The 27632-nt window shown below is 41.9% G+C and overlaps 1 protein-coding gene across 1 annotated transcript in view; it reads right to left on the reverse strand.

The window, feature by feature from the left end:
• galnt16 (UDP-N-acetyl-alpha-D-galactosamine:polypeptide N-acetylgalactosaminyltransferase 16) overlaps positions 1 to 27632 on the reverse strand; it is a 48220-nt gene that overhangs the window by 5893 nt on the left and 14695 nt on the right. Inside the window, exons 5-13 of the mRNA XM_069661470.1 lie at positions 23774 to 23839; positions 17194 to 17315; positions 10425 to 10512; positions 9911 to 9995; positions 7679 to 7782; positions 5884 to 6010; positions 4544 to 4636; positions 3716 to 3799; positions 2686 to 2812 (exon numbers count right to left, since the gene is read on the reverse strand). Coding sequence (XP_069517571.1) covers positions 2686 to 2812; positions 3716 to 3799; positions 4544 to 4636; positions 5884 to 6010; positions 7679 to 7782; positions 9911 to 9995; positions 10425 to 10512; positions 17194 to 17315; positions 23774 to 23839 — 896 coding nt within the window. The remainder of the gene's footprint in view (positions 1 to 2685; positions 2813 to 3715; positions 3800 to 4543; positions 4637 to 5883; positions 6011 to 7678; positions 7783 to 9910; positions 9996 to 10424; positions 10513 to 17193; positions 17316 to 23773; positions 23840 to 27632) is intronic.

A 27632-nucleotide genomic window follows, 5' to 3' on the forward strand; every position in this document is an offset into this window, starting at 1 on the left:
AACGTGGGCTGGGTTTACTTCCTGGAAAGGGATGAACTGTTCCAGGTTTTTCCTCACATGCATTAGCTTGAACCACATTTTCTGTAAGGGACACACTCCTGAATCTTTTTGTACCCCTCTCCTGCCTCAATCTGAAGCTCAGGTTACAGATTACAAACATTACACCACCTCATAACAACTGTGGTGTGACGAGTATTAATCATTATTAATACAATGCCAAAATCCAAACAGTGACTAATGTTGGCTAACATGGCTAAACTCAGATTAAGTTTTGGCCTGTAGTTCCCTATGCCATGATTGATACAACATGTGTTTATCAGCTCTGTAACCAGGCAACAGAGGGACGTCAGTTCTGTTCAGCTGTAGGAGAAGAAATGTGACTGAGCCTGGCGTTGGATGAATGTTAGACTTAACTTTGTGTTATCATACTTAATGCTTCTTTGTTGGAGAAATCATAGAACACATTCTTGCTACATTACATCAGTCATACAGTGGATATGTTTTGTAGACATCCATGTAATCACTGGTGAAATGATGGCAAGTAGATTTACTGAAGCACTGTAGCACAAGTTTCCCTTTATTGCACCTATTCAAACCAACTTCACGACATCTCAGAGGCAAATATTTCACTTTACTTCACCACATTTATCTGACAGCTTAAGTTACTTTTCAGATTAAAGTTTTTCATACATTGCATGTCAATTGAATACGATGTATATTCAAATTTCAGGAGTACATCCACTAAACTGCCTGTTTATGCCACTGCAAGACTGTTATTCAAAGTGTGTGACAACATTAAAGTAATAATCTAAAAGATTTTCATGTAAATGTCTGTTTACTCACTATCTATCACCGAATGAGGTAACACAATGGTGATTGAGCCTATGGCCCAATGATGAAAGCCTTTGCATTGCACTATTACAGACTGGGTGTCTGTAGCGACTTTCATCAGCCAGCAGTGGTTGGTCTGCCAGAGAGGGTAGGCGGAGCTAAGTGGCTGCTTTTCCACTCTCTGCAAGTGTTGTGAGTAAACAGTAATCTACTATGGCTGAACAAACAAAGAAAAGATGGATGACTACAGATACAACTTCAAAAATAAGTGAAAATCCAAAGAAAAAGAAACAAACTCGACGCTCAGATGAAGCAAACAGTCTGAAAAGGAAAGCGACCGTCAGCCAGGAAAATCAAGAGTTACAACCGGAGCCAACCGTGGACGTCACACATGCAGCACTGTCTGGATATCTGGGAAGTGTGCTCCTGCAATAACCGTTTATCGCCATAGGTGCTGCCAAAGAGAACAAAACTGAAATCTTCAAGATTACCACTTTGAGGGAAGAATCCCTACAGTGACGGACCATTTTTTAAGGTGAGATTATTTTTTAAAACCAGCAGTTTCATCGCTCTCTTCAGCACCACCAGACTCCATCGAGAAAAACAGTAATTTTACTGTGCAAAACGAGGGAGTTTCTGATCTGCTGCTGCCCCTATCTGTTCGTTTTTTTTATTATTTGACTTTTTTGTTTTAAATTGTTAGTTTGAATCTAACACCATATTTGTGAAACCCACAAATGATTTAAAAATACTAGTATTAACTTTTAAGTGAAGTTTTGAATGCTTTTTACTGAGCATGACGTTTCTTTATCATGTAAAATTATTTTGTTCTATGTCTATTATGCCTTTTAAACAACTTTTGATATGTAGGGCTGCAAGTGACAACTATTTTTATAGTTGACTAGTCATTGATAATTGAAACGATTAATCAACTAATGGGGTAATGAATAGCACAATTGCTTAATGGCTCTTATTTAGTCATCAGCTTTTAATGTAGTTGGAGGTTCTTTTTCTAAACTTTGCTGCCGATTTGGCTCCTACTGATACAAAAGATAATACAAAATCCAGGACAGCTGACATATAGAATGAATCAAAGCAAGTACACAAGTCCATCGTGCCTTCTCTTCAAATGCTCGTGCATTACCGACGTGCTCCCGTCATAATCAAGGTCCGCTTTACAAATCCTGCAGGCTTTGCAGCGTTGAGGGTGAAATGCTCCCAGACTTCAGAAGTTGCGCGATGGTGTTGCATCGAACGCCACCATTTTGCTGTTTTGTTGACCTGTTTTGCAGCACAACTCTCAGCAGAGAAGGATGCGACATGTGCAATATTACTCATCAACATAAGTGTGTTTTACTATGTGCAATACAACTGATAAGTTCCACCATGTTCAACTTTACTGACACTATTGTGTGCAATAAAACTTTTTATTATTATCATCTATTATACATTGAATAATATGTTCTATCTTTATATTCATTAATTGGTGCTTGATATGTTTAATTTTCTACTTCTTATTATCTCTTATCATCATTATTATCTCTGCCAATAATAATAATAATGATAATAAGATATTATTTCATCTTATCTTGTAGTGGAGTGTTTTCACAGTGTGGTATTAAACTTTTGTTTGAGTAAAGGATCTGAATACTTCTTCCACCAGTTGACATTTTCACTATTGCTTTGGCCTCTTACAAACAATATTAGATCTTACACGGTCTCTGCGCCCCTCGGTTTATATTTAAACCAGTGCAACATTCCCTTAAATCAGTGTCATCAGGTCAAATCCCTTCACATTTTCATGTTTTCTGGCCATAATTCAGGCTTTCACAGTCTCCCCCTGGTGGTCTTTACCTGCGACTGCGGCCTGTTGCCTCCGATGCCCCTGCACTCTGCCAGGCCCAGAGTGTCCGTCCCACGGGTCTCCAGACACAGACCGCCTTGTTTCAGCACACTGGACACCGCTTCCTGCTCGGGGACCCTGAGGGAGCCGTTCACAGAGAGGAGGGAGCCCAATAAGAGATCTTATTACATCGATAAAGAACTTGACGGGTCGCCCTGTTGAGTAACTGAATCCCACCACAAGTAATACCCGCTATTACAACACGTCCTTATAAAAACACACATAATTCGACAGACAGCTGTTATTTGGAAGCATGACAAGGAGCAGATACAGCCGGAGAGGGAGGGCTGAACTTTGAGAAAACCACTCAGAGGTTCCCATCCAGATCAGATAAATTTAGATAATCTGTTCTGAACTTGGGGCCACGACACCCAGAGGAGTTGCAGGATAATTTATGATTTAAGTGTTTGGAAAAAACAATTCCTGCTGCATCTTTCGGAAGTGAAATGAAAGCTGAAATCATTTGTTTCACTTCAGCCGCAAAATATCAATCAAAGAAAACACGGGCACAAAAAAAGTGTTTACCATTTGTGTTTCATCTGAATACAGAATTATCCTTTAGCGACTACGCTTGGATGTTTAATATCAACCTTGCAGAGCTGCAGAAGAACAGAGTTTGACACAATAAAATCTGCCGGTCAGTGCTCTTCAATCTGAGTTTAAGACCTGCAAGAATGAGCTACTTTTGACACCAATCGTCCTAAATAATTAGCTCACACGTGTGTTATGTGATGACTTTAAGCCCTCAGCTCTCATACACTAGACTTCATAAAGAGGTAGGAGACATCTTGTGTCCGGCAGTTAAATGTGAGAAACGTGTGAAATTCATCAATTCTGGATTTTAAGACAATTAAATCGGATGCAAATAATTATTCAACGTCTTGCTTTATCTCCTGCAATATTTGTCCTCCATACTCAGACTCTTTCAGTCAGCATGAATGAACCTGTTGAATGAAAGGCGGAACAGTTTCAGAGTCGTACCTGAGCTCAGGATAGACGTTCTCCATGTACCAGCGGAATGGTTTGCAGTCGAGCTTCCGCCTCAGCGTCAGGCGGTCTGTAATACTACAAAGAAAACACACAAGGATGATTGGAGAGAAGGAAACATGGAGGAGGGAAGGACACAGCGAGATGTTAAAAAGTGAGAACAGACAGAATCCTGCAGATCCTCATGCAGAGAAGTCAGCTGGACGCACAGACTCGGCTAACGATGATCTTAATAACAGTGATCAACCAGCAATTCTTTTCTGCTATTCCCACAGAGGATGTACTCATTGTTTTCTCATCTGGTTTTTAGCCTTTGTGTAAACAGGAAAAGTTTGACACGAAATGTATCGGCAACATTTGCACCAAATACTGTTGTAATTATTCAAATCATCCTCTGCTTCCAGCTTCCCAGATGTGAGATGAATGTGTCGTTTATGAGGGTAAACTGAATTTCTCTGGGTTTCGGTTTGTTGCTTTGAAGATAACACCACTGGCTCTAGAAAGTTTCTCACAATTCTGAAGTTTAGAGTCAAAATGATTGACTGACAAATAAATAAATAAATCAGAAAAAAATATCTTGAAAACTGAAAGTAAGTTTTAGTTGCAACACTAGAAACAAAGGTATAGAAGCAGAGACGGCCGTACTTGCAATCTTTTCTTAATCATGACAACAACTAACAAACTCCATTACCACACTGATTGCCTGACTTAACTCTGACTTAACAGAGAAATGAGAAGAGACAAACGAGTTTCTCTCTAACTTTGATGAAATCTAACCAAACCTGCGTGTGACAGAAGAAGGTGACAGTGTAACAGACAAACCTGCCAAAGGCCTTTCCCTGGGCTGACGGCCTGGCAGAGTAGTAGTACTGTTTGTACTCGTCCATCCACACCTCAGCCGCCCGCCGGGTGTTCCTGCAGGGACACACACACACAACACCTGCTCACACACAGTAATGACTGTAATGCTGCCGGCATTCCTGCAGGAAACTCTAATAACACAGTGTCTCACACACAGGAGCCTGCAGACTCCGGAAAATAGCCCACGTCTGCATCAGGAATTTCATCCTCCTGTATTTCAAGGTGTGTCTGCGAGTGAGGACTAAGAAGCTTCTTTTAAACTGGATATTTTTGACGACTTAAGAGCTGATACAGGTGCAGTATACTGGAGGTAAATATTCACACACATAACACAGGATAAGCCCCTAATCCAGGGGATCACAACCTTTTTTTGCATCGATTTTTATTGCATAGTTTATTGTCAGGGGATCGGCTAAAAATCTAAACTTAACTTTAAGCTTGGAGGGGATTATGCGTTTGGTCTTGTGTGTGTGTTTCTGTCGGCCCCTAATCTCACTCACTGGACCAATGAGCCTAAAATTTGATGTGCACATTTATGCCACTATACTCTCTCTCTCTCAGGTGAAACATCTGTCTTAGCAGCACAAGGGCATTAAATTCATCACACCCCAGACTTCCACAAAGACAGATACAGCAAGTTTTGATTGACTTGTACTGTTCTTATTAGATCATAATGTATCAAACAGTCTTCATGTGACAGCTTTGCCGTGCCATTCTCCCAAACACACAAGCTGACAGCTCTCTGAGGATGTAAGCAGAAAACCTGCCCACTCTGCAAGCGACGGTGTGTGTGTGTGCACGAGAGAGGAATATTTGACCTATCCCTGTCAGGTTGATTTAATCTGAGCTGCCATCTCGACTGTAAGGGAGCTGGAGAGGATGATTTTAAGAGACTAAACTCTTTTTTGTTTGCTCTGTATTTCATTGTGGTTACTTACAAAATATCTCAAATACAAATACACCTCTTAGAAACGCTTGGGACTTAGATTTCATGTGCTTCTGAATGCTTAAAGGTGGTGATCACAGACTTGCATACGATGGAGCAACTGCAGGTACATTTTCCTTGCTTAGGAAGTTGCTGAGTCGTTTTCTTTCCTTGCAGCCTGGTAAAAAAAGTGAAGATGTTTCTGCCAAAAAAATCTGATGCTTATTCATTCATCTCTCGCTAATGTGGAAACACAGACTTCTAAGGCTATCAGACTAAAATTGTAACCCTGTTGGGAGTAAATAAACAGTTTTGCAGCTTAATAACACCTTACTGCAGACAGGATGTCAGGCTTCTAACAAATCAACCCACTCACTTAATGTAGGTGAGAGCGTTGCCTTCTGGGAAGTCGTACGGGTGTCGCTTCCTGAACACATGACCGACTCGGCTGCAGGGAAGGATCTCCAGGCTTCCTCCGCACATCCACACCCGGAAAGAAAGCTCTGCAGGAGGACAGGGGATGGGATTAAAGTCTGCAGGCATGTAGTCATTACACTGTCTGATGATATAATGCTCTGCTGCCTTGCAACTTTAAAGGACACTGGAAAAATTTTGAGAGGCGATCTAAAAGCATCTGCTGTTTCACAGAGCCAAGCATGCCATTACACAACATTAAAGTGTCACAGTTTCACTGCTTGAGTCATTTATATTTATGTGTTGTCATTTTATTGGAAAAATCTGTTTTGTCCAAATAAATGTAGCAGTCACTTAGAGCATCACACTCCTTTTCTTCTTTCCTTTTGTTCCAAACTCAAGATACTCACCTAACAGACCACAGGACTGATGGGACACTACACGAGGGCTGTTGTTAGGACTGCACGATCGGAATAAACTGATACTATAATAGCTTTTTGTATTGCGATTTAAAAAAGATAGAGGAAATTATAACAGATAAACGCAGTCTTTTTTCAAACAATTAACAATCATATGTTTTATTTTTTGGGACTTTTAAGTCTTTTTTCTTCGAACAAAACAAAGCCCCTCTCCTACTTTTACCACATTTGGTTCAGCGACTCTGACACCCGCATGAAAAAGTAGAGAGAGTTCAGGAGGTCATCTACCATTTCTAACAGTGATCGGTGTTTAACGTTTAATCAGCATGACGAGCGCGGTGACAGTAACTTTTCTAAACGAAAGCTCACCGTCTCCTACATCCTGTCGAATCTCACGCCGTGTGTGCGCTGCAGGTGTAGCCGCTAAAAGCAAACACTCTACAGCACATCCCCTCTGTGAACAGTCCGTTTATTCGTCCACAGCATTAACCAGCACAGGGATGAGGTGTCGCTACACTCACTTATAAGCCGCCTCACGTAACAGAGCGCCTGCCCTGATCATTGACACATCAGTGACAGGAGCAGCAGCGTCACGCCCATGTTTACAGGCAGGTGAAACACAGCGGTCAGTTCAGTCTGTTCTCCGGTGAAGAGCTGGAGTTTTCGTTTTGCACCGAGCGACAATAAAGCAGCAGCTTCACGTGACTTCATTTGCTTCACTACCACACATCCTAAGATGTGAGTATTGTACATGCGCACACCGCAATTGCGATGGTTAAACAACATATATTGTTCAGCCCTGGCTGTAACCAAAGATTATTTCCATTGTTGATTAATCTGTCGACCATTTTATTGCTTAATTGATTACTTGTTTAGTCTATAAAATAGATAGAATAGAAAAAGGGGGAAAATGTGGATCAGTGTTTACTGAAGCCGAAGACGATGTCTGCAGATTGTTTGTTTGTCCACAACCCAAAGACATTCAGTTCACTCTTGCAGAGGAGGATTAATATTTAAGAAGCTGGAATCAGATGATTTTGACCCGTTTTTTTCCCATATTGGGATTCATTATGCTTTTAATTTGAAAAGTAAATGCATATTCTCCTGTCCACCCACTTCCCTCTGCTGGCAAACTTCTGGGAATGTCCACCTATCAAAATGTAACCATCTTTAAGAAGAGTAACGTTTAAGAAAGAAAGAATAGTTTATTATTTTACAGTGTATGATAAGCTTGGTTTTGTGTACAAAGACATTCTGAGTAGGATGCCTGTGGCTGATGATTCACAAAGATTCATTGTTCTGCTTTGAGTAAAAGTTAACACTCATCAGTGAGCTCACCAAAGTTCTCCCCTCCCCAGATGTCCATGTGGGTGTCGTACTGTCCCAGGTGGTTGAACCAGCTCTTGTCCATGACGAAGATCCCACCAGCGATGACGGGAGTCCTGCAGAGGAGGGAGGAAAGGAGATATTTAGACATCTCTACACCTGTTGTAACACACACACATTATTCCGTAATCTCCAGTCTGAAAACTCTGAAACTCTTCTGATTGTCCACGTTCATTTTAAGTGCAGCAAGGTGAGATCGTCACACTACAATATACAAGTTACATTATAAGCATTTCCAAAACTTGAGTAAGAATGTTTTTTTAGGGGGAAATCAACAAGTCAAAGTGAAACAGCTTAAATTCCTAAATAGCTAATTAATTAGTTAGTTGTTCGGGGGTGCTGTGAGAGCTCCAGGCCCGGTAAGTGTTCACTGTTACTGCTGCTGTTTAATTCTTCTATCATTTGAGAAACCGCAGCACGGAAGCACAACACCAGCTGACAAAGTAAAAGCCTCTGGTGGTGTCACAGAGGGCCCTTGTGTGACAATCCAGTTTTATTACCTTCATATTTCCGTTGTGTATTCCCAAATTAATTTGTTTTTAATTACAACTCTGCAAACTGGGAGCCCTGTAGTGTTCTAGCAAGAAAAACAAACATGTTGCAAAGAGAGCAGGGAGAAGAGTGAGTACAGTAACAGATTTATGCCAGCAGCACCCAGCAGGTAAATCCGAGCATTGAAAATCAAGTCTGAGATATTACTAATGGTCGTACATGACACAAAAGAAGAGAGTGGTGGAAACGATTTTTGCATTCAAGGCGTAATCACGTTGACTATAGCATGAGCATAAATGGTCTTTTCTGTAGTCTAGGATCACTCAGGAGGAAGTTTATCTTTGTTGTTGTTTAGCATGTGTAGCAACAAGGGTTGGGTCATCAATTTATATAAAAAGTTCAGGCGACTATCGTCTCATTTTAAAATATATATTACCATTGTTTTTACCGGCGTCTGGCTGTGATGCAGTACTACCGCTAGACGGTGGCTGTGGCGCATCTCAAAGCTGTTCACTGACCGCCATTAAATAACAAAAGAAGGAAGCAAGCATTAGTGCCAGGTGCCGGTAAAGCCGCTGTCAGGCGTTGGCTGTGTCCGAAACCGCACACTAACGTACTGCCTACTACAAACTCAAACAGTATGTACTGCATACTGCCTACTAACCTGACTATTAGGATGCCGTTCGCATCATACTCAGAGCCGTCTTCTCTGTATCACGTGACTTAATCGTTTAGCCGCAATGCATTTTGGGGCGGTTGAGTTCAACCAGTGAGCTCCCGTCTCATACTCAAACATCCGGGCCGATCTAGTACACATCCAGGCATTTCTCGCATACACAAATTTGCATACTATGAGATGGGAACGCATGACATACTCAATTTTACGTCACAGTTAGTATGATTAGTATGATAGTATGCAGTTTCGGACACACCCCATGTCTACACGTACACGGGTATTTTTCACACGTAGCTTTCTCTCTGCGTTTTGGCCTTTCGTCAACACACAAACGTCGTTTTAGGTCACTGAAAACGGATCTTTTGTAAAACTCTGGCCAGGTTTAAGACTTTTAGAAACTTTGTTTCCAAGGAGACGTGTAGACGGGGTAGACGCCGTTTTTTTCAAAATTTCAGACATAACAAAACCATTGATGCCTCTAACCTTGCTAACAGGACTTTTTACATGTTTACACATATATGATATTGAGGAATAACTCCACACATATAATTCCCCCCTTCCTTCCCCCTCCGCCAGGTGGTCTTCTGGCAATAGATGTTTTCAGACTTTCGATTGGCTGTGATTTTCTTTTTCTTCTTTGCATGACTGTGTTATTTCACTGCCTGCTGGTGTGTTATTCTCATGACATTCTGTTGTGTTTTTGCATTTTCATTCGGACAGGGATTTTTTTGTAACCGTGCTTGTGTGGACAGGGTTTTTATTTATACAGAAATATATGCAGAGGGTCTTTCTCAAACCAGACCCTTCCCACTCACATAGTTCCCAGTGAATATGGAATAGTATTTTTGTTTGAAATCCCCATCCCAAGTAGCATCTTTATGATTATTTTTACTTTTTTATACATTAAACTTTATGCAAAAAGGTAAAGGTAAGTGGAATAGTGTCATAGCGTTGCTTCAATGCTTATCTATAGTATCTGAAAGGAAGAGGAATGATGCTGAGCACTGAAGACACACCTAATTGGCTGTGTAGGGTCGCTCCTCGCCATTTTCTGCTCGATGGGAATCTGCTCCCATTTGAAGTGGAGACTCCAGTCAAATCCTGAAGAGGAAGAGTGCAACAGGGAGTCAGAAAGTCACATCAGCTGTTGAGCTTACAATTAATTTGCCTTGACATTAATTCAAAAGCATTGAAGAGGATAAAAAGAGTATCTGTCATGTTTTGGCAGAACCAACTTGCACGATTTCCCCTTCAAAGTGGACCCATTCCACAGCAATTATAAAAAGTCCTTGAAGAAAATGTGTTATTAAAACTCACAGTTGTTGCAAGAAAACTTTGTGTCGTCCAAAACTTTACTTCTTAATCGGCTTTAATCCATTTATGGATCTCTATCATGGGCTTTGAATTGATCTGGCAGAGAGGGTGATGTAATCTAACGATGTTTCTTGTGAAACGGGGGTTTTCCATGAGTCCAGCTGCACTGTGTTTGCAGCTGTCTCTGTACATGATTTGTGTGTTTTGTGTCCTGACCTCCTCTCAAGTCAGCGGAGGCTGCCAAGTAGGCGAAGTTATCCAGGCTGATGACGTCAATGATGGGGCTGACAACTCGCGTATGATCCTGCATCGGAGGAGAAGGACGACACATTATAATCGAAACACTGCTGAATATGTTAGATATGCATCAAGATGGACGACAAGACAGCCAAACCCCCTCTATCGCCCCCTGCTGACTGGCTGCAGTATGGCTCATAAAGCCCGCCTCCTCCATGTTAACAGATGGGACATGAGTCAAACTATAAAATCAAAATACACGTCAAATACATTTTCCTCAAACATGGTTTCTGTCATTATAGTTAGTTCTTATCATGCTGATTAATTACACATAAATAACAGCGCCCACCTCAGGGGTAAATGGACTGTACTTATATAGCGCTTTTCTAGTCTTTGCGACCACTCAAAACTGCTTTTACATTACATATCACATTCACCCATTCATACACTGATGGCAGAGGCTGCTACGTAAAGTGCCCAACTGTCAATCAGATATCACATTCATACCTGTTGGCTATGCAAACGGGAGCAATTTGGGGTTCAGTGTCTTGCCCAAGGACACTTCGACATGTAGCCTGAGGGAGCTGGGGATCGAACCTCCGACCTTCCAATTGGAAGACGACCGACTCTACCACTGAGTCACAGCCGCCCAGGTATTATGGCTTCAAATAAGTACATTTAGAGGTGTGGAAATTAGGGCTGATTATTGCGATTATTTTGACTCATATTGCGATTTCATTATGGTTTACACCATCTGTGTATGATGTGTAGGCCAGAACTTCTCTGCAGCACAATATTTAAATGTAAATTCACACATTTCACCTTTAATAAATATTGCGCCTCCTGCGATTTGAAAATTCGGCCATATTGCCATTTAGATTAAATTTCGATGAATTGTTCAGCCCTAGTGGAGATGCGTTGTCCTTCTTTTTATACAGTCTATGTCCACAACTTAAAGTCTGTATCTTGCATTTATCGTTATCATTGCACTTCCATGACTCCATAAACTCACTGCTTATATAGCGCAGAGGATAAGCAGCTGTGAATTTGCCTGAATTCTTCTCACAGTTCATAATGAATTCATGACAAACAAACTTTGAACTGTTAAACAACCTCCTGCTGCAGATTCAACATGAGCCGTAAATAAACACAGAGGGGTCGAGAGCTGCTGATCGCTGATAGTGAGTGTGTGAGTGTGTGTTGCTGTTGTCTGCATCTGTCTCTGGATGTGGGTATGTGCCAACGCTGCTGTTTGCCCATAAGGCATCTGCATCTGTGTGTGTGTGTTTGTGTGTGTATTGGAACAGCTTAGCACCGGGGACAAACTAAATGACTGTTTCCAATCACAGCCGCCCCTCTCTCTGCTCACAGGCTGAACTCGGGTGAACTTCGCTGCACCAAAGCGTGCGGGGGGGAGAGCGAGTGTGAATCGACGCTCTGCTGGAGAGCAATTTTTAAAAGTGATGCTCTGGACAGCTTTTCAAGCAATAGACATTTATTGAGCTTTTAATGAGCCTCGTTGATTCTGTGATGCATGAAGAGGCCGCACTTCCAAAATGGATGTCAGTGATGATCTCTCAATATCTCTACCCTCCCTCTCTTATCTCTCTCTCTGTCTGGATTTATTACAGCGCCACAGTGCTGTAATTTTCCCTTTTATGCAGCCGATAAGAAAATGTATCTGTGTGCATTTCTGCTGCGTGTCAATTTTTGCAAAGTGAAAAGATTTCTACGGGGAAGTTAAAAAGAAAAAAAGGAACAAAATAAAAATGAGAAATGATCTGCAGAATAGAATAAAAAGCCTCTATATGCTGGAATGTGTTGCGTACGCTGAATTTCACAGCTTCCAAATGCCCTTTGACGTGTGCAGATCTCTTTTCCTCTGCTTCATCGCCCAGTAATGTCACATCAGTGTCTGAGTAAGAGACCAACAGAGCACACACTGTCTGCCCTGAATCATTTCTCTTCCATGCATGCTTATCGCTCATAAAGTGTGTGGGAACATTTGGTTGATCGTGGCACAGATTAGACATTGTAAAGGAAAGATGGTAGATGGTATGCCTTGGGGTTGTTCGCCTCCGCCAACCAGTCAAGTTTTAGTTTACATCTATCAGTGTTTTCCTCAGAATGATCGCAGCGGAGGGAGTATATGTTTATTTAATTGGCCTAAATTAAACAGGAGAAGTTGCATTTGAATAGTGAAAACCACAGTCACTCTCTGTGTTTCTCTGCAGAGCACAGGACGGTGAAAAGACCCTCCTTGCTACAGCAGAACAAACAGGTACGCGGGGGGTAGGGCGAGAGGACATCGTCCACTAATCGAGTGCGGATGGCATCTCTAGGGTGAAAAAATAAAAAATAAAGAAACCAGACGAGATAAAATTCCCTCGAGTTGTTGATGAGATACTGTGGTTATGAGAATAGAGGAGCATATCACAGTAGGAAAAGCGCAGATGTTTATAGCAGCATTAATGATGGCTGTATTCCATCTAGCTGCTTCAATGTCATGGTCCTGGTTGTATGCATGCTGACTGCCTGTCATGGCTTTAACCATTGTTAAAGTTAATATTAGCACCTGTGCTTCTCCACCTGTTAGGAGTCAAAATGTCCGCTCTGAAAAAAGCCCATGGGAGGGATGAGAAGTCACAGTGACCTTTGACCTTTAAACATCAAATTCATCCTCAAGTCCAAAGTGCAAATTTTTCAGATATTCCCTCCAGACGTTCCAAAGATATCACATTCACAAAAACAGGACAGGAATAATGACCAGAGAAGACTTTATCCAGGACATTATGATACCACTCTGAAGTTGACCAACTTTTGGGTAAAAAAATTGTGTCCCATTAGGGAATGAATTCTTGAGTTATTCTTGAGTTTCTCTGAGAGCTCAGTGTCCAAAATCTCATCAGTTCGTCCCCGACTCCAAGTAGTCGCTTGTCTACAACTTGAAGAAAATCCATCAATGAGTTAGGAACACAAACACTTGCAAACTGACAGACTGAAAATAGCAGCCTGCCTTAAATGAGAGTTATGTCAACGTTGTTGTTTTAACTCAAGTTCCACAGCCTCTGCAGCTGCAGCAGAACTCCCCCAGTGAGCAGCAGCAAAAGGAAGCGGAGAGACAAATTCGGAGAAATTCTCTCCAGGCTTTCCCGAATTATATTTATTCTTATATCACAAGAAAGGGATAGTCCACAGCTAGAAGGTTCATAGTTCAAATCTCGGTTCGGATGTAGCGGGCCTTTCTGTGTGGAGTTTGCATGTTCTCCCCGTGCATGCGTGGGTTCCCTCCGGGTACTCCGGCTTCCTCCCACAGTCCAAAGACATGCTCGTTAGGTTCATTGGTGACTCTAACACTGCCCGTAGGTGTGAACGTGAGCATGAAAGGTTGTCTGTCTCCTTGTGTCAGCCCTGTGATTGACTGGCGATCAGTCATCTCACCCGATGACAGCTGGGATCGCGTTCAGCTTCCCTGCGATCCTGAACAGGATAAGGGGTGTAGGTAAAGGATGGATGGATGTTTTAACTTAAGTTTGACAGCCTCTGCAGCTGCAGCAGAGCTCCCCGGAGAGGAGAAGCAAAAGGAATCAGAGAGACAAATTTAAATATGTTCCTTCCAGGCATTCCTGAATTATAATTATAATTATTATTATTATTATATCGCAAGAATGGGATAGAAGGACAAACTAAAAAAAATAAAGCTTAATAATCAGTCCTGAGGTGTCCGAAGTCGCCTCAATTTTTGGGTTCATAAGCCACAAAAGCTGTGGGCACTCTGCTTTGATTGTGACCAGGGGGAGGATTGAGAAAAAGGGGGAAGTTTGGCATCATGATCACTCAGTTTTCATTACTGGTTAACTGCATAAATGTTGTAGCAAAATGTCTCCAGTACATTTCAACTATTCTCCTTGTTCTAAAAAGGGTGACGACTTTCCAGAAACAGAGTCACCAGAGAGGCTTTAAACATCAGCCTCAGAAGATGACCACACTGCAGACAGGGCATATGCTAGACTTTACCTTTCACTGAACTTAAATCTGTAATCCCCCAACCGTTTTAAGCGGAGATCTCATTACAGGCTCTTCATTACTAATTAAATTCAAGCTGTTCTAAATGAGCAAAGTGTCATTATGTTGCTTTAAAGAACGTACTGGACAGGGATCCTTCATCAGTGTTCCTGCTCTCGGAGGCCTTCACGAACCCAGGATCGAGGTCTCTGATAGGATAATACATCCAGGACAGGATTGGGTGCAGCCAGGCAGAGGAGCTGGTGAATTATCTCAGAGCCCGCCGCTCTCATGAACACCAGACTAAAAGATTGTAATGCAAGCTGGATGAGTCACAGCTGCCCGGAGCCCAGAGGATGAGTGTGTGGAATCACATACACACTGTGAGTGAGTGTGTAAACGATGTGCATACACTCACAATGTGCAGAGTCGCCTGAATAAAACATTTAGGGACTTCTGTAGGGTAGACACTTTTAAATACATGGTTTGAAGATCAGTTTTGTTGCATGCGGAGGTTTTGAAAGACTTTGTTATTGTCTGAACAAGCAGCAGACGTCTGACCTTCAGCAGAGAAGCTGCTTACTTCTTAGGCTGCAAAGAGTTCTTTAAAACAACATTTTGGGAGATAAACTGGCTCTCTTGCTTGAATTGTTACACTCTCTGTACAGTGGAAACGAAGCTGCGTTCAGGAGGTGGTTAGCTTAGCTTAGCATAAAGACTGGAACAGGGAACAAAAGCTTGACTGGCTCTGTGTGAGGGTAACCAAACAGAGCAAACAGCGCCTCCAAAGCTCCAAGTTTTATCCCCTTCTTTTATCCATTCTGACATGTAAAAACAGCTACTTTAGCAGGAAAAAGTCCACTGCATAATGCCATGTAAACGTCAAAGACCACATTTCCCGGTTTGTCCAGGATTGTCTCCATTTCAAGCTGTCTCGAGTCCAGACAGATGTCCCTCTCATTTTAAAGCTCCTCCTAGGGGATCCCGAGGCATTCCCAGGCCAGGTGGGATATGGGTCAAACCCGGGGTCCCCTCCCAGTTGGACGTGCCCAGAAACTTCCACAGGGAGGCGCCCAGGAGGCATCCCAATCAGGTGCCCAAACCACCTCAGCTGCCTCCTTTCGATGCGAAGGGGTAGCGGCTCTACTCCGAGCTCCCTCCGGATGTCTCAGCTCTAAGCTCTAAGACTGAGCCCAGTCACCCCGTGGAGGAAACTCATTTCGGCTTCTTGTATCCGCGATCTCATTCTTTCGGTCACTACCCAGAGCTCATGACCACAGGTGAGGGTTGGAACAAAGATCAACTGGTAATCTTTGTTGGCCTTATGGTTAAGCTCCCTCTTCACCAGGACGCTCCTAAAATGTCCCAGTTTCATCAAAAATAAACTTATAGTTGATTGTCACACTTATGCAGACGTTTGTGACTTGCTTCTGTACTCATTATTACCTAACTGTATATAAAAAAGCAAACAACACACTCCACGGTGTTGAAAGGTTCACTTGGTAGGTGTGGTTAGCACTGATATTACTGTCCTCGACCCCGAAACCAAATGTTGCATGCAAAAGCAGAAACATGTACGTGTGAATAAACCTTTAAGGGTCCCAGTCTGGGAGTTTATTTAAATATGACTTAACCAGAAAACTGCTATGTGCTTTGACAGCTGCGGCACGCCCTAAACAACCAAGGCAGTGATAAACAAATGAGGTACACTAGAAGCAGCTCTGTCTGAGTGTCAGACTGTGATGTGAGAAGTAACTACTGAGAACAATCTGAAATGAAACAGCTCCTGCTGCAGAGTCAGTGTGAATGTTTGCCTGTGTTTGAGGTGACGGCAGCAGCTTTGGGGTAGCAGCTGTGCTGGTAAGAGCCCAGTCACAGGTTAGTAATCATGTCAGGGGAGGGAGGAGAGCTAGCACACAGCCTATTACTCATTAACGTGTGATGAAGGTCTCTTTCCACAGCTACATCATTATTTATAAAAACACCACACACTCATAGCTTAGCGAGTGCACACGCTCGTCTCTGCAGACGCTGAAATGTATCTAAATCAGAAATTCACACGCTGGGTCTGTGTGGCTTTGTGAAATCGATACAGAAAGAACACTCGCAGCTGAATTAGCCTTGAAGGTTCCCGTGGAAATAGCAGTGAATTTAAAAATCCCCCTGATAATGAAGAGCGGCTGGATTTGCATTTCCTCCTGTTCATGTTTTGAATTGCTAAACATTCATGCGTGGACTTAATGTTAGAGTCCCTGGTGGGCTGCGTAATTTAATTTAGGATGCGGTGAATGTGGAGAATCTTCCCACCACATAAAAAAACAGAAAGGAGCCCAGCGTGCAGCCTGAAGCCGGAGTTAACGCTGTCATCGTGCACGAAAACAAACCACCGCAGCAACACAAAACAGACCTGCTAATACAGAGAAGGCTTCAGGATCAAGTGGAAAACGGGGATGGGAAAATGGCACCAAACTGTTTCTGTTTCCAGCAGCGGCCAAGTGGAGTGTGACATCTGGTGCAGACTTAAATCTTAGCTGAACATACTGAGTGTTTATTCAACTACATGCAATGCCAACATATGACATCACAGCCAATAAAATCCACCCTGAAAAGGAGCAAATGCCCTAAAGCGTGCGTCAAAAACCGTGTTCCCCCTCCACAATGCATGTGCATGTTGGCCGCATGTATTAAGTGTCTAATTGCAGAGTGTGAATGACAGCAGACTGTGAGCCTCGTCTGTCTGTACCTCCTTGACTCTCTGGATCATCGGCTGCAGCCAGTCAGTGTTGACCTCGCAGTGGCTGTCCAAGAAGGTCAAGATGGAGGCCGAGGCTGTGTTGGCTCCTCGCACACGTGATCGGATCAGACCTGCGGGAAGCACACAGAGGAAAGGACACTGAAGGAGACTAAAACCTGTCAAATCTTCACTGCAGACATTCTTGATGCCGAGTTCTGCCAAAACACAGCTGGGGTGGAACCACTGAGACGAACCTGTATAGTTAAAACAATGACTTCTCCTCTGCCTCTGAGCAAAAGTATAATATTTTCTTTGCCTCTCGAGGAGCTTTATTTAAGGGTAATTTCAGTATGTTTAAAGCTGGTCCCTATTTTTACATATTTTGGGTGTAAAATGAACAAATTGCTTGCAAATTGCTGGAATTGCTTCGGTAAATTCTTCTGCCAGCATTTGAAAAAAAGGCTGTAATGGCTGCCAGTGTTAATTTTGGCAGCTCTATTAGAAAATGCTGATTAGTTTGAGTCACATTTTAGTCATTTAATAGTTTTAGTCTTGTCTACTTCTTGTTTTTACCTGTTTGCTTCAGGTAAAATCAAGACTTTAAATGTGAGCAGGTCATCCATACAGTAGAAGAACGATGAAGACACAGCATCTAAAGATTATTTTTCATCGTCACTTCTCATTGAAACAGTCTGACTGAAGCAGACAGCCGATGATCGCTCCTTGTTGTGCAGAAGAAGCGTCAAATGACGCGCACAACTCCCGTTTCTGTGAGCGCGCACAGAGCCTGCAGCAGAAAGCCTGGGTTAACAGAGAACGTTCATAACCACCTTGGTGATAGCCATCATCTCCAAACGGGTTACCCAGTTACAGGAATGAATTGCTTGTGTTTTGACAGACAGATTAGACGCACAGTGGGGTAAAATATAATGGATTTTAAATGTCCGACAGCCAACCACGAACATTTAATCGTTAACAAAAAACTATTCGTGCCGTCAGAGTTTTTATCATCAACGATGTATTTTAGCCTGTCAACGTCTCGTCTTCGCGATGGAAAAAAGGTCGTTGAACATTTTTCATCATGGTTTTCGTTCACGAAATTAACATTGATGTTTGCTACGTAACCCTTAGATTCACACGCTTCTGATCAAAGTCGGTCCACTAAAAGTTCTTGTTTTTGACACTGACAGGCTCAGATTGATATTCAGACGTGTTCAAGTGTCTGACAACATTACAGAAAGGATCCCTGCTGAAATAGAGCTTTTTGTTGAATTCAGAACATTTCGTCCACTGCTTTTTCAGTTCATTCTTGTCGAATCTTTTTATAAACTGTCCCATACAAGTCTCCCAACCTTCTCAAAAACGTTTACCAAATCTTCATTACTGCACCAGCTCTCTCTGCCTCGCCTTCTACTGAATCTTACATGATTTCCTTTGTTTTTCCTACAATAGCTTGAAAAGCTACAAGTGAACATGTGTGAACTTCAGGTAGAAATTCCATGTTAATGTGGAGACAATAATTGCAGAGATGAAGACAGTTATTCCAGATGGCTGCATTGGAGTCTCTGAAGCTCTCTGCAGAAATCTGTTTTCTTTTTAAATCATTCAGCTGTCGATATTTGATTAAATGCAATCACAGCATGTTTACAAGTAATGTTTTCAAATTCCTTTTTGACTTTTCTGCTGCCAAATTTAGTTTACACTGAATTTAAAAAGGTCCTCAAGGCTTTAAAAAGTCCCATTGTTTAATCAGTTATCTGCCTGCAAAAATCTGAAAAACAGCTCAGTGGGCCTAACAATGCAACGCACATCTCCAGTTAATTTAATCAGTGTCAGTTTTCCTTTAAGTTCTGAAACATTCGAAGACCCAGCTCACTCTGCTCATTAAAAACATGGATTTATTTGTGTTTCTGTGATATTTACATCGGACTCTGAGATGGAAAAGCTTCTGCACAACAAGCAGCCCTTTGAAATGAAACCCGTTAATTGGATTAGTCTGAAGTAGAAACAAGACTGTCACCTTTTTGTCCTGCAACCACTTTCAGATTCTTGTGGAAAAAAAGGCTAAAAAAAGGTGCTGATTTAGAGCCGAGAGTTGGATCTATTTTAAAACGACTGGAAGCTAAGAACAGAAACGCTACAGGCAGAGGAGGACTGGTAATTTAAGGTGTCTTTCTTCATTTAAAGTGTGTCTACAATCACACTAAGTAGCTTTTAGCACAGGGGAACTGTGGAGGAGGTTAACTGTCTTATTTTCCAGCTGCATCTACAGTTAATTAAACAGATACATTTTCTTCCAAAGATAAAGATCATTTGAAAAGCTGATTCTGCTTTTTTAAAAAGAGAACAAAAAGCAGCCTCGAGTCTCTATTTCAGCTGATTAGTTATATCAAACTTGAAGCTCGATGAGGAGGTCATGTTTCTCAGATCAGTTAAGAGGCTCAATTTCAGGTTCTTGATTGTTTTCCCGCTCTTGAACGTCCCGCAGAATCAGCAGGGATGAAAACAATGGATGTATTTGTGCATACAGACATATGATCCCTTGGGAAGGAGTGATTACTGTCGACATGTTTTCAAATCAAATTCCTCAGAGATATAGTTTGTAAAGATGCAGATCAGACGGTCTTTAACAGTGAGTACAAACAGTAAGAAACTCAACAGACAGGATTTAACAGAAACTGCTGTGAAGAAGTTGGCTCAGTGCTTTTTCATACAAACAGAAAAAGGCTCGATAGTTAAGAGACAAGGCTTGCAACATAAAATGTTTGTTATTCTGCACAAATTCCATGAAAAGACCAAAACCAACAATGTGTTAATCCATCTCTTGATACTTTCTCATTTCTCTGCCTTGATGTGGTTTTTCCTGAAGACGTAAATCTTCAAAAGGAAAGTCAAGAATACTAATTATTTCTTCTACAAAAGGCTCAAAAAGTTTCGAAAACAAATGTAACTCAAACCAGAGAAAACTGTGCATTTGTTAGGGAACAGAGAGACATTGAAAATAACATCTCATCGTTATATATACAGTATATTTTTGTACACAATAGTTGTGTCCCAATCCTTCAAAGGACGTATTTGAAGGTCGATTGCGTCACAGCAGCGCATCGAAGGCTGTCCTATTTTGAAGGCTCCTTCAAATGCGTCCTCCATTTCACGGGCCACCAAGGATCCATCAGGTGCATCCTTCGTGGTCCAACGTATCCCGAGTTTCATTGCACACCAGTTGAAATAAGACGGCGGACTCTTAAGCGGCCGAGGAATACACTTTAAAAGTAAAAGTTTTTGGTTTCAACTAAATCGAACAGCAAGTGATTCAAATGTTTAAAATAACGAAAGGCGCCTTGAAACAAACGATCTTTAAAATAATAGGTTAAGTTAAGTGACGTTCGTTATGACAGCTAGTTAGCCCTCTAGCTACGTGTTGCTAGGCGACAGGAGCAGTGTTTGTTGATGCAAGGGTAAGGGCGGGAACAGCTGGTGACGCAAACAGGAAATCCTCCGTAGACCAGACCGTCTCAATTCAGTCCGGACTTAGCGTCTACACGGGCTGTGAATGACTCCTCCTTCGTAGACCGCATCCTTTGAAGGATGCAGCCCCTGAATTGAGACACAGCTAATGAATTCAATTGGACACATTTGTTCAAATATCCCAAAATGAACCTATAGTACACCTGGTGCCACTTTAGTATCATCTTAATATCCTAATTACTTCAAGTGTTCCAACATTTTACCTCTTTAACTTCATTGATAGGTCTTTTGACAGCGTTGTCGACTACTCTGACAAGTTATGAATCGTGTCAGGTTATCGAATGTGAGTATTTGCTGCTTTTCTTTTTTGTTTTATAATATTTTGTATTTTAATATATTTGTCTTTCTTCCTGTGTGCAGGACAGAGCAACATTTGAAGTCTTCCTCTTAGTCTCTGGGACATTGTTATTGGCTTTTTTCTTTTACAGTTTTATGGACAAAACTGTTATTTGTTTAGCTGAAAAAATTGTATACAAATTCGAGAAGAAATATAGTTATCAGTTTTTTTGCCTTTAGGACAGCTGATGAGAAACAGGAAGTATGGGGAGAAGAGAGTGGGGAGTGACATGCAGCAAAGGGCTGAGGGTGGGAGTCGACCCTGCGGCTGCTGCTTCGAGGACTGTGGCCTCTGTATATGGGGCGCCTGCTGTACCCACTGAGCTAAACCTTGTATAGCAATTTTTATAAATTAGACGCAGCCCAGCGCTCAAACACAATCACAGAATACGTCAAATATTGTCAACAAACATAAAAATACAATAAATTAAAAAATACTGACAATTTAGTCAAATAAAAAGCAAGAATAGAAATTGTTTACACACCAGACTACTCCAAAGAAACACAAAAATGTTGAATTTAGGGAGGATGCAGGTCAGATTGTAACTGTTTAGCATTAACATCCTGCCTCTTCATGCTTGTTTGCTGTGACTGTGGGCACATTTATTATTAATGCTCCAGCGCTCGATGACCTCAGGCGGCAGCATGTTGGCGCATTAAAGGGGAGAAAGTCAATGATGCCTGAAGGTGTGACACCATTAAGAGCTGCGTGACATAAATCAAATCTTAAAATCAATCCTAAAAGAGACAGTGACTCTTCTCTTTCATATGAAATCTGTTTATTTACTAGTCTAGTTAAAAACACTTCGGATTAACTAACAAAGTAGTTTCAGCTTAAACCCGATGGTTTATTCTGTGTTGTGGATTTGTAGTAAAGTCAATTTGGCTTGTGTACCTCAGATGCTAGTTGGGAGCTGTCAGCCCGAATCCAATATGCTTCTGTTTTGTCAGCATGTGGTTGGTAAGCCCAAACAAAGTCTTTAGTCTGCAGCGAGAGCAGGCAGCTTCCCCAGCGCGAGGGATTATTGTTAGACATCAAAACAGATAAATAACTTTCAGCTTTTGTTTGACAGAACTTTCTTGTTTTGTAGGTCGAGGATTCTTTTAAATCAGGGATTCATTTCATTCAGAAACCTGTGGGTGAAGACTAAGACGACACGTTTTTATCCTTTTGTTTTACATTTTACTTTTTGATACGAGGATGCAACAGGGAGAAATGTCACATACTGTGGATCAATAAAAACGCCCCCCTCCTGTGCTATTCAAGACCTTGGAAGTGGAAGAAGACTTTTGAAGTTGTGACGTGTTTGCTGGCGTTTTCAGAAATGTCTGAAGATACTTATTCTTGGGATTGTGAGTCAGTATATTGTAATTTTAGTTGTATGAGTTTTGTGAGGAACACTTCACTCATCCCTTATTGGTTTGTGGACTACCATTATGATGCCTGGAGACATGTTGGCTGTCACAATCTTGTTTTTGGGAGCCAGAAGAGACCATATTTAGTCGACAGGCTGGGTACACATTACTATTACCCGTGGAAGCGACTTCACAGCTAGCCCTGCCTGAAAGCAAACCCTGCTTTAATGTCTTTTCTACTTTAAATGGGACCATCATTTACAAAATGAACATCATGCTGTATTAAAGAAGACTTGGATCCAGAGATTAAGACCATAAACCCATTTAATGTTTACTGAGGTAATAGATGAACTGAGAAGTAGGCTCATTTTCTTGAGGTCTTCAGTGGAGTCGCCCCCTGCTGGCCATTACAAAGAATGCAGGTTTAAGGCACTTCCTAGCTTTAAAACCAAGAAGCCATTTCTTTTGTACAGTCTGTGACACGGACAGGAAAGTTAATTTGTCTTTGATGATGTAGTTGCCTCACGGCAGGGTTCTCATGCCCAATATATAGTAAATACAACTTCCTGTATTGTAACCACTGGCTTTAAAGTTCTATTTGATGGCAGCAAGAGGCTATCTAATTTTGGTTTGTAACTAGTAGTGCTGATATGACTCGATGAAGGATTAATTAATATTAAAAAATATTAGATTTCATGTATTTTAAAATTCTTTTTATGTATTGTAAATGTTATATTTTGAGCTCTCCTCCGACACCTCAGATGGAACTTTTAATGGTTAGATTTCTTTAGTTTTCACATTTTATTGGCTGACGAGTTAATGTTGAAAATTGATCATTAGTTGCAGCCCTGGAAAGTAAACTGTTTTCGTGGTAACCGTGCTAAAAATATATTACTTTGCATATTATTTTGGTCTATTGGACATTTTATTTTGCTTCTATTGATCTAATAAACTCGCCATGCATGCGTGGGTTCCCTCCGGGTACTCCGGCTTCCTCCCCCAGTCCAAAGACATGCTCGTTAGGTTCATTGGCTCTAAAGTTGCCCGTAGGTGTGAATGTGAGCGTGAAAGGTTGTCTAGATAACGGATGGTTGGATGATCTAATAAATGACATTTTTGTTTTTCATAATGTTTTTAAATGTAGTTCTTTGCGGAACATGAAGCAGTTTTAGTGCCTCTGTGTTTAAAAGGTGCTAACGAATCAACTTGTTTTTTTTCCCTTCATTCTTCTCTAAGTTATTATGTGTAGCAGTTACGCCTTCATGTGTTCATTGCTTAAAGTAACACACATACAACACAATTAAGATCAATCTCTTTTCCATGAATTGATTCGAACTGATTCGTCTCCCCCCCGTCCCTCCACACTCACCCTCTCTCCTGCCGTTCCTCAGGCAGCGCACTTTGGGGATCTGAGCGAGCAGCTGGCAGTCCTCAGCTGGAGGAGGAGGAGAGAGGAGGAGAGGGATGTTATAGTGGAGGCAGAACACACACTGAGAAAAACATCTCATTCTCTTCATTTTCTCGTCTCCAACTCGGCCACTCTCACAGCCACAAACGCACCGCACTGCCACATGGGTTTAGCGCACATAAACAAACATAAACATGGTCACACAAGGAGATATTTACACACATAAACACCCTCAGGAAAAGCTGCTTTCACCGCAGTATGACATGATCTAAACACAAGACAACATCCATCAGGGCTCCAACACAATCACACACACACATAAACACAACAAAGACAAAGAGCTTCATTTCACTGCATAATGAGATTCAAAATCCAGTTTTTCCATAAACAAATCCAGGGAGAAGATCATTCCCACCGTCCACTCCCTTTTTCCACATGAGGAATCTCTTACACGGATATTTGCTGATGCTCTCTCTGTATTTTTAAAGGGAATTAAAGGACCTATCTTTTTCATCTGGCTTTTACTTTGGAGTAATATTACAGCCTTTATCTTGCAAAATGTTATCTATTGTGCAATTTTTTCTGTTTGCTCCGATGTAAAGCACAACACGCAAACACAGGTGCAAACACACTCCCACGCCCGAAAGGATTAGCATTAGCAGCAGAGAGTGAGTGTGATCTTGCTGGGGGATTGTGGTTAGATCAAACCCCAGACCCCCCCCCCCCCCACCTCCTCGACCATGGTACCACCTAACGTCGACAGGACACGATCATGACACGTTGTAATCCTCCATGATTACATTTGTGGTGTGTACAAACCTGTTTGTTTGCATTTAAGCTGCCAAATCACAAGGGGCGTGTGTGTGTGAGAGAGCAGGAGTTGCATTAGTGCTTTAGTGGTGCTTATGAGGAGGGGACAGCTGGTGTGTGTGTGCGTGTGTGTGCGTGTGTGTAGATTGAAGAGGAGGGGCTTTAAACCATTCAGAGAAGAAGAGCAGAAAGTCACAGATCACTCCCACTGAGCAGATGTTGTATACTTTTAACTAGATTGTGTGTTTGCTCGTTCGTGTTCGTGTGTGTGTGTGTGTGCACGCGTGTGTGCTTGGTAAGATTATATAATCAAATGCAACAGAATACTGTGTGCTGCTTTTATCCGTCTTTTTGAATTTTCAATAATATCACAGAGGAAAAATGTCTAAATGCCAGACTCCATACAAAAATTTACAGATTTAAGGTTTTGGTCAATGGGAGCTGCTTTCCCATAATGCATTGCAAACTTGAAATACAAGAGCTTCTCACAGCTGATGAAAACTACAACAAATAAACTAATAAAGCAATTTCAATAAAGTAATGAATTCATTAAAGAAAAAATGATGTACTGTATATGTGGGAATGTCCCTTGCTTAGGAAGTTGACTGATGTGATTTGTGCCACAGCGTGCATGATTTCCTGTCAGTTAAACACCATACAGGCCATTACGTCCTTGTACTCGCTGCACAGAGTGTTAACTGGTGTCTATTCCGGTCTCGACACAATTGGAGTCACATGCTGTCGTCTGGACTCGCAGTAAAGATCACCGCCTGTGACGGTGTCCTTGTGATTAAGGCAAGCCTAAATAGGATTACGCTCAGGCGGGTCTATCCCTCCCCGCTCCTGCTGACCAACAACACCACCTCCTCCAGCCGTCTGTCTGCCGGGTCAGATCAACTGACCGATAAGCTCTTACTCTCACTGCCTCACCTCACTGCCTCCCAAACTCTCAGACATATTCTGCTTATATGCTGTTAGCATGATATATTTCTCAAATGATTTCAGGCATTGTGCCTTCATCGGTGTGGCATCAAACGCTTTTCTGTGACATACATCTACTAGTAATCTAACTTAAAATTCACTTTATGGATGTTGGGTTTGGCTGGAGGATTGTGTATAAAGAAACCATTTAAACGATTCCAGGACGCTGGTTCAGCTCAGTTGGTTGAGCAGGCTCGACTCCTGGTCTGTGATCACTTAGTGCATGTCATCTAAAAATTCTAAGAAAAAACGATTCCACATTTATGAAGGGGAAAAAAAGGAACCTACTAAGGATGAGATAAAACTTAGCTTTAAGCCAATCTTGTAACCAATCATCTATTGAGTGAATCTCTAAATAGAGATTGGCTTTCAAGGGCCAGTTTGCCGATTTTCAACCTCAGTCCTATCATGCTATTACAGGAGCTAGTGCCATTATGGTAGGAAAAAAAAGCAATTTCTCTCTGTGCCTTTGGAGGACGCTATCTGCTTCTCCAATGGGCCCTGGAAAACCTCCGCCAGATGACGCATTTTACATAGTCTGGCGTAGGTTTTCCAGGGCCCGTTGGAGAAGCAGATAGAGAGTGAAAATGCATTGCTCCAGGGAGCTTGCTAAGCTACACTTCCTCAATCTAGGATACCCGCCTCCGATGTCATGTCCCATTCAAAATCGTCAGGTTTGAAATGTAGACTGCAGACCTGAAGATTTTTCGATCCCCCGGTACATTCTTGTTGTATTTCGGATTCTGTCCCGCTCTGAGCCGTTGCCTGCAGCGAAAACGGTCGTATTTCACTCCAGCGTCTCTCACTGCGCCGTTCCTTTCAGAGTGAGGGACGCAATGCACGCTGGGTGCTGTAGGAATATAGAATGGGCAAAACCACGAGCTGTTTGTGCAACTTTCTCCACAGCTATGCCGCCAATTTCAAATATTATTGCTTCTATCGATTACAGAGAACACCAGCTTTGACTAACAGTGTTTTTTTTCCAGGAGTGAACTGCTGCTTTAAGCTCTGGTGCAGCACATAAAATCAGGTTTATCTTTATAATGTTTATAACGTACATGTTGCCTTTACAAATGCAATGAATTTCAAAAGGAATTGGAAAAGAGCTTGCATCTCTCTGTGTGCTCAACGTCAAAGAAAATAATCCATGCTTTTAACATCATGGAGTAATTTGAGGCTTTGAAGAACACTCTCGCCCTCCTGCCTTTAAACCACAACTTAATCAGCAGTTTTATTTGACTTTACTTTGCAGGGATTACTGAGACTTTCATTAAAACACTGCATTGGAAAGTGGCAACACAGGAAGACCACCGAGAAGAGCTGGAGGAAGCAGAGCAGTCGGCTAATGGGAGGCTTACTGGTTCACTGTCAAAAGTAAAAGCCACAAACTGGATAGAGAGCAGTTTTCTTTGACAACTGATGCTGAAAATTAAAATCCAAAACCGAGAGGAGGTTAAAAGTCTTGCTCAAGTACAAAACACAGTTATAATTCACTGTTTCCGCTCTAACCTCATTGTACTGGCAGTTCAAGGTGCGTGCAGGTATCTTGGCTGCTGCAGCGGCAGAGCAAACAGGGCATTAGTAAGCTAATAGAGCTCCGGCTGCTTCTGGCGCTCAGACACTACTGTTTAGATGTCTGGCCAGCTCTGACACCACTGAGTGTGTGTGTGTGTGCACGTAGAGCGTGCACACAGTGAATGTAGGTCACTGTGCCCTTCCCACAGACTGAAGATGCATGTGGTGGTAATTACAGGAGGCCCGGTAGACAGTGTGCAGCATGAGCTCGTGGAACTCTGCTGTTTTCAGCTGACAAAGAGGAATAATTACTGAAAACTGGTTATCCTCTAATCCTTCCGTCCTGCTCTGATACATAAAAACAAAACCTGCATTTTATGGTGCTATTAACTTTTTTTCCCCTAAATGTCAAGGTCAATTAGATTACTTATTGGCTTTTACATAAAAAATAAGCAGTTTCACATGGCGGTAGCAGCTCCAGCTTTTTACTGCTATCCACCATATTCACATGGCG

Source organism: Semicossyphus pulcher, unplaced genomic scaffold, assembly GCF_022749685.1.
Source record: "Semicossyphus pulcher isolate SPU_LCO1_2020_fin unplaced genomic scaffold, fSemPul1.0.p SCAF_14, whole genome shotgun sequence".
Taxonomy (NCBI): Eukaryota; Metazoa; Chordata; class Actinopteri; order Labriformes; family Labridae; genus Semicossyphus; species Semicossyphus pulcher.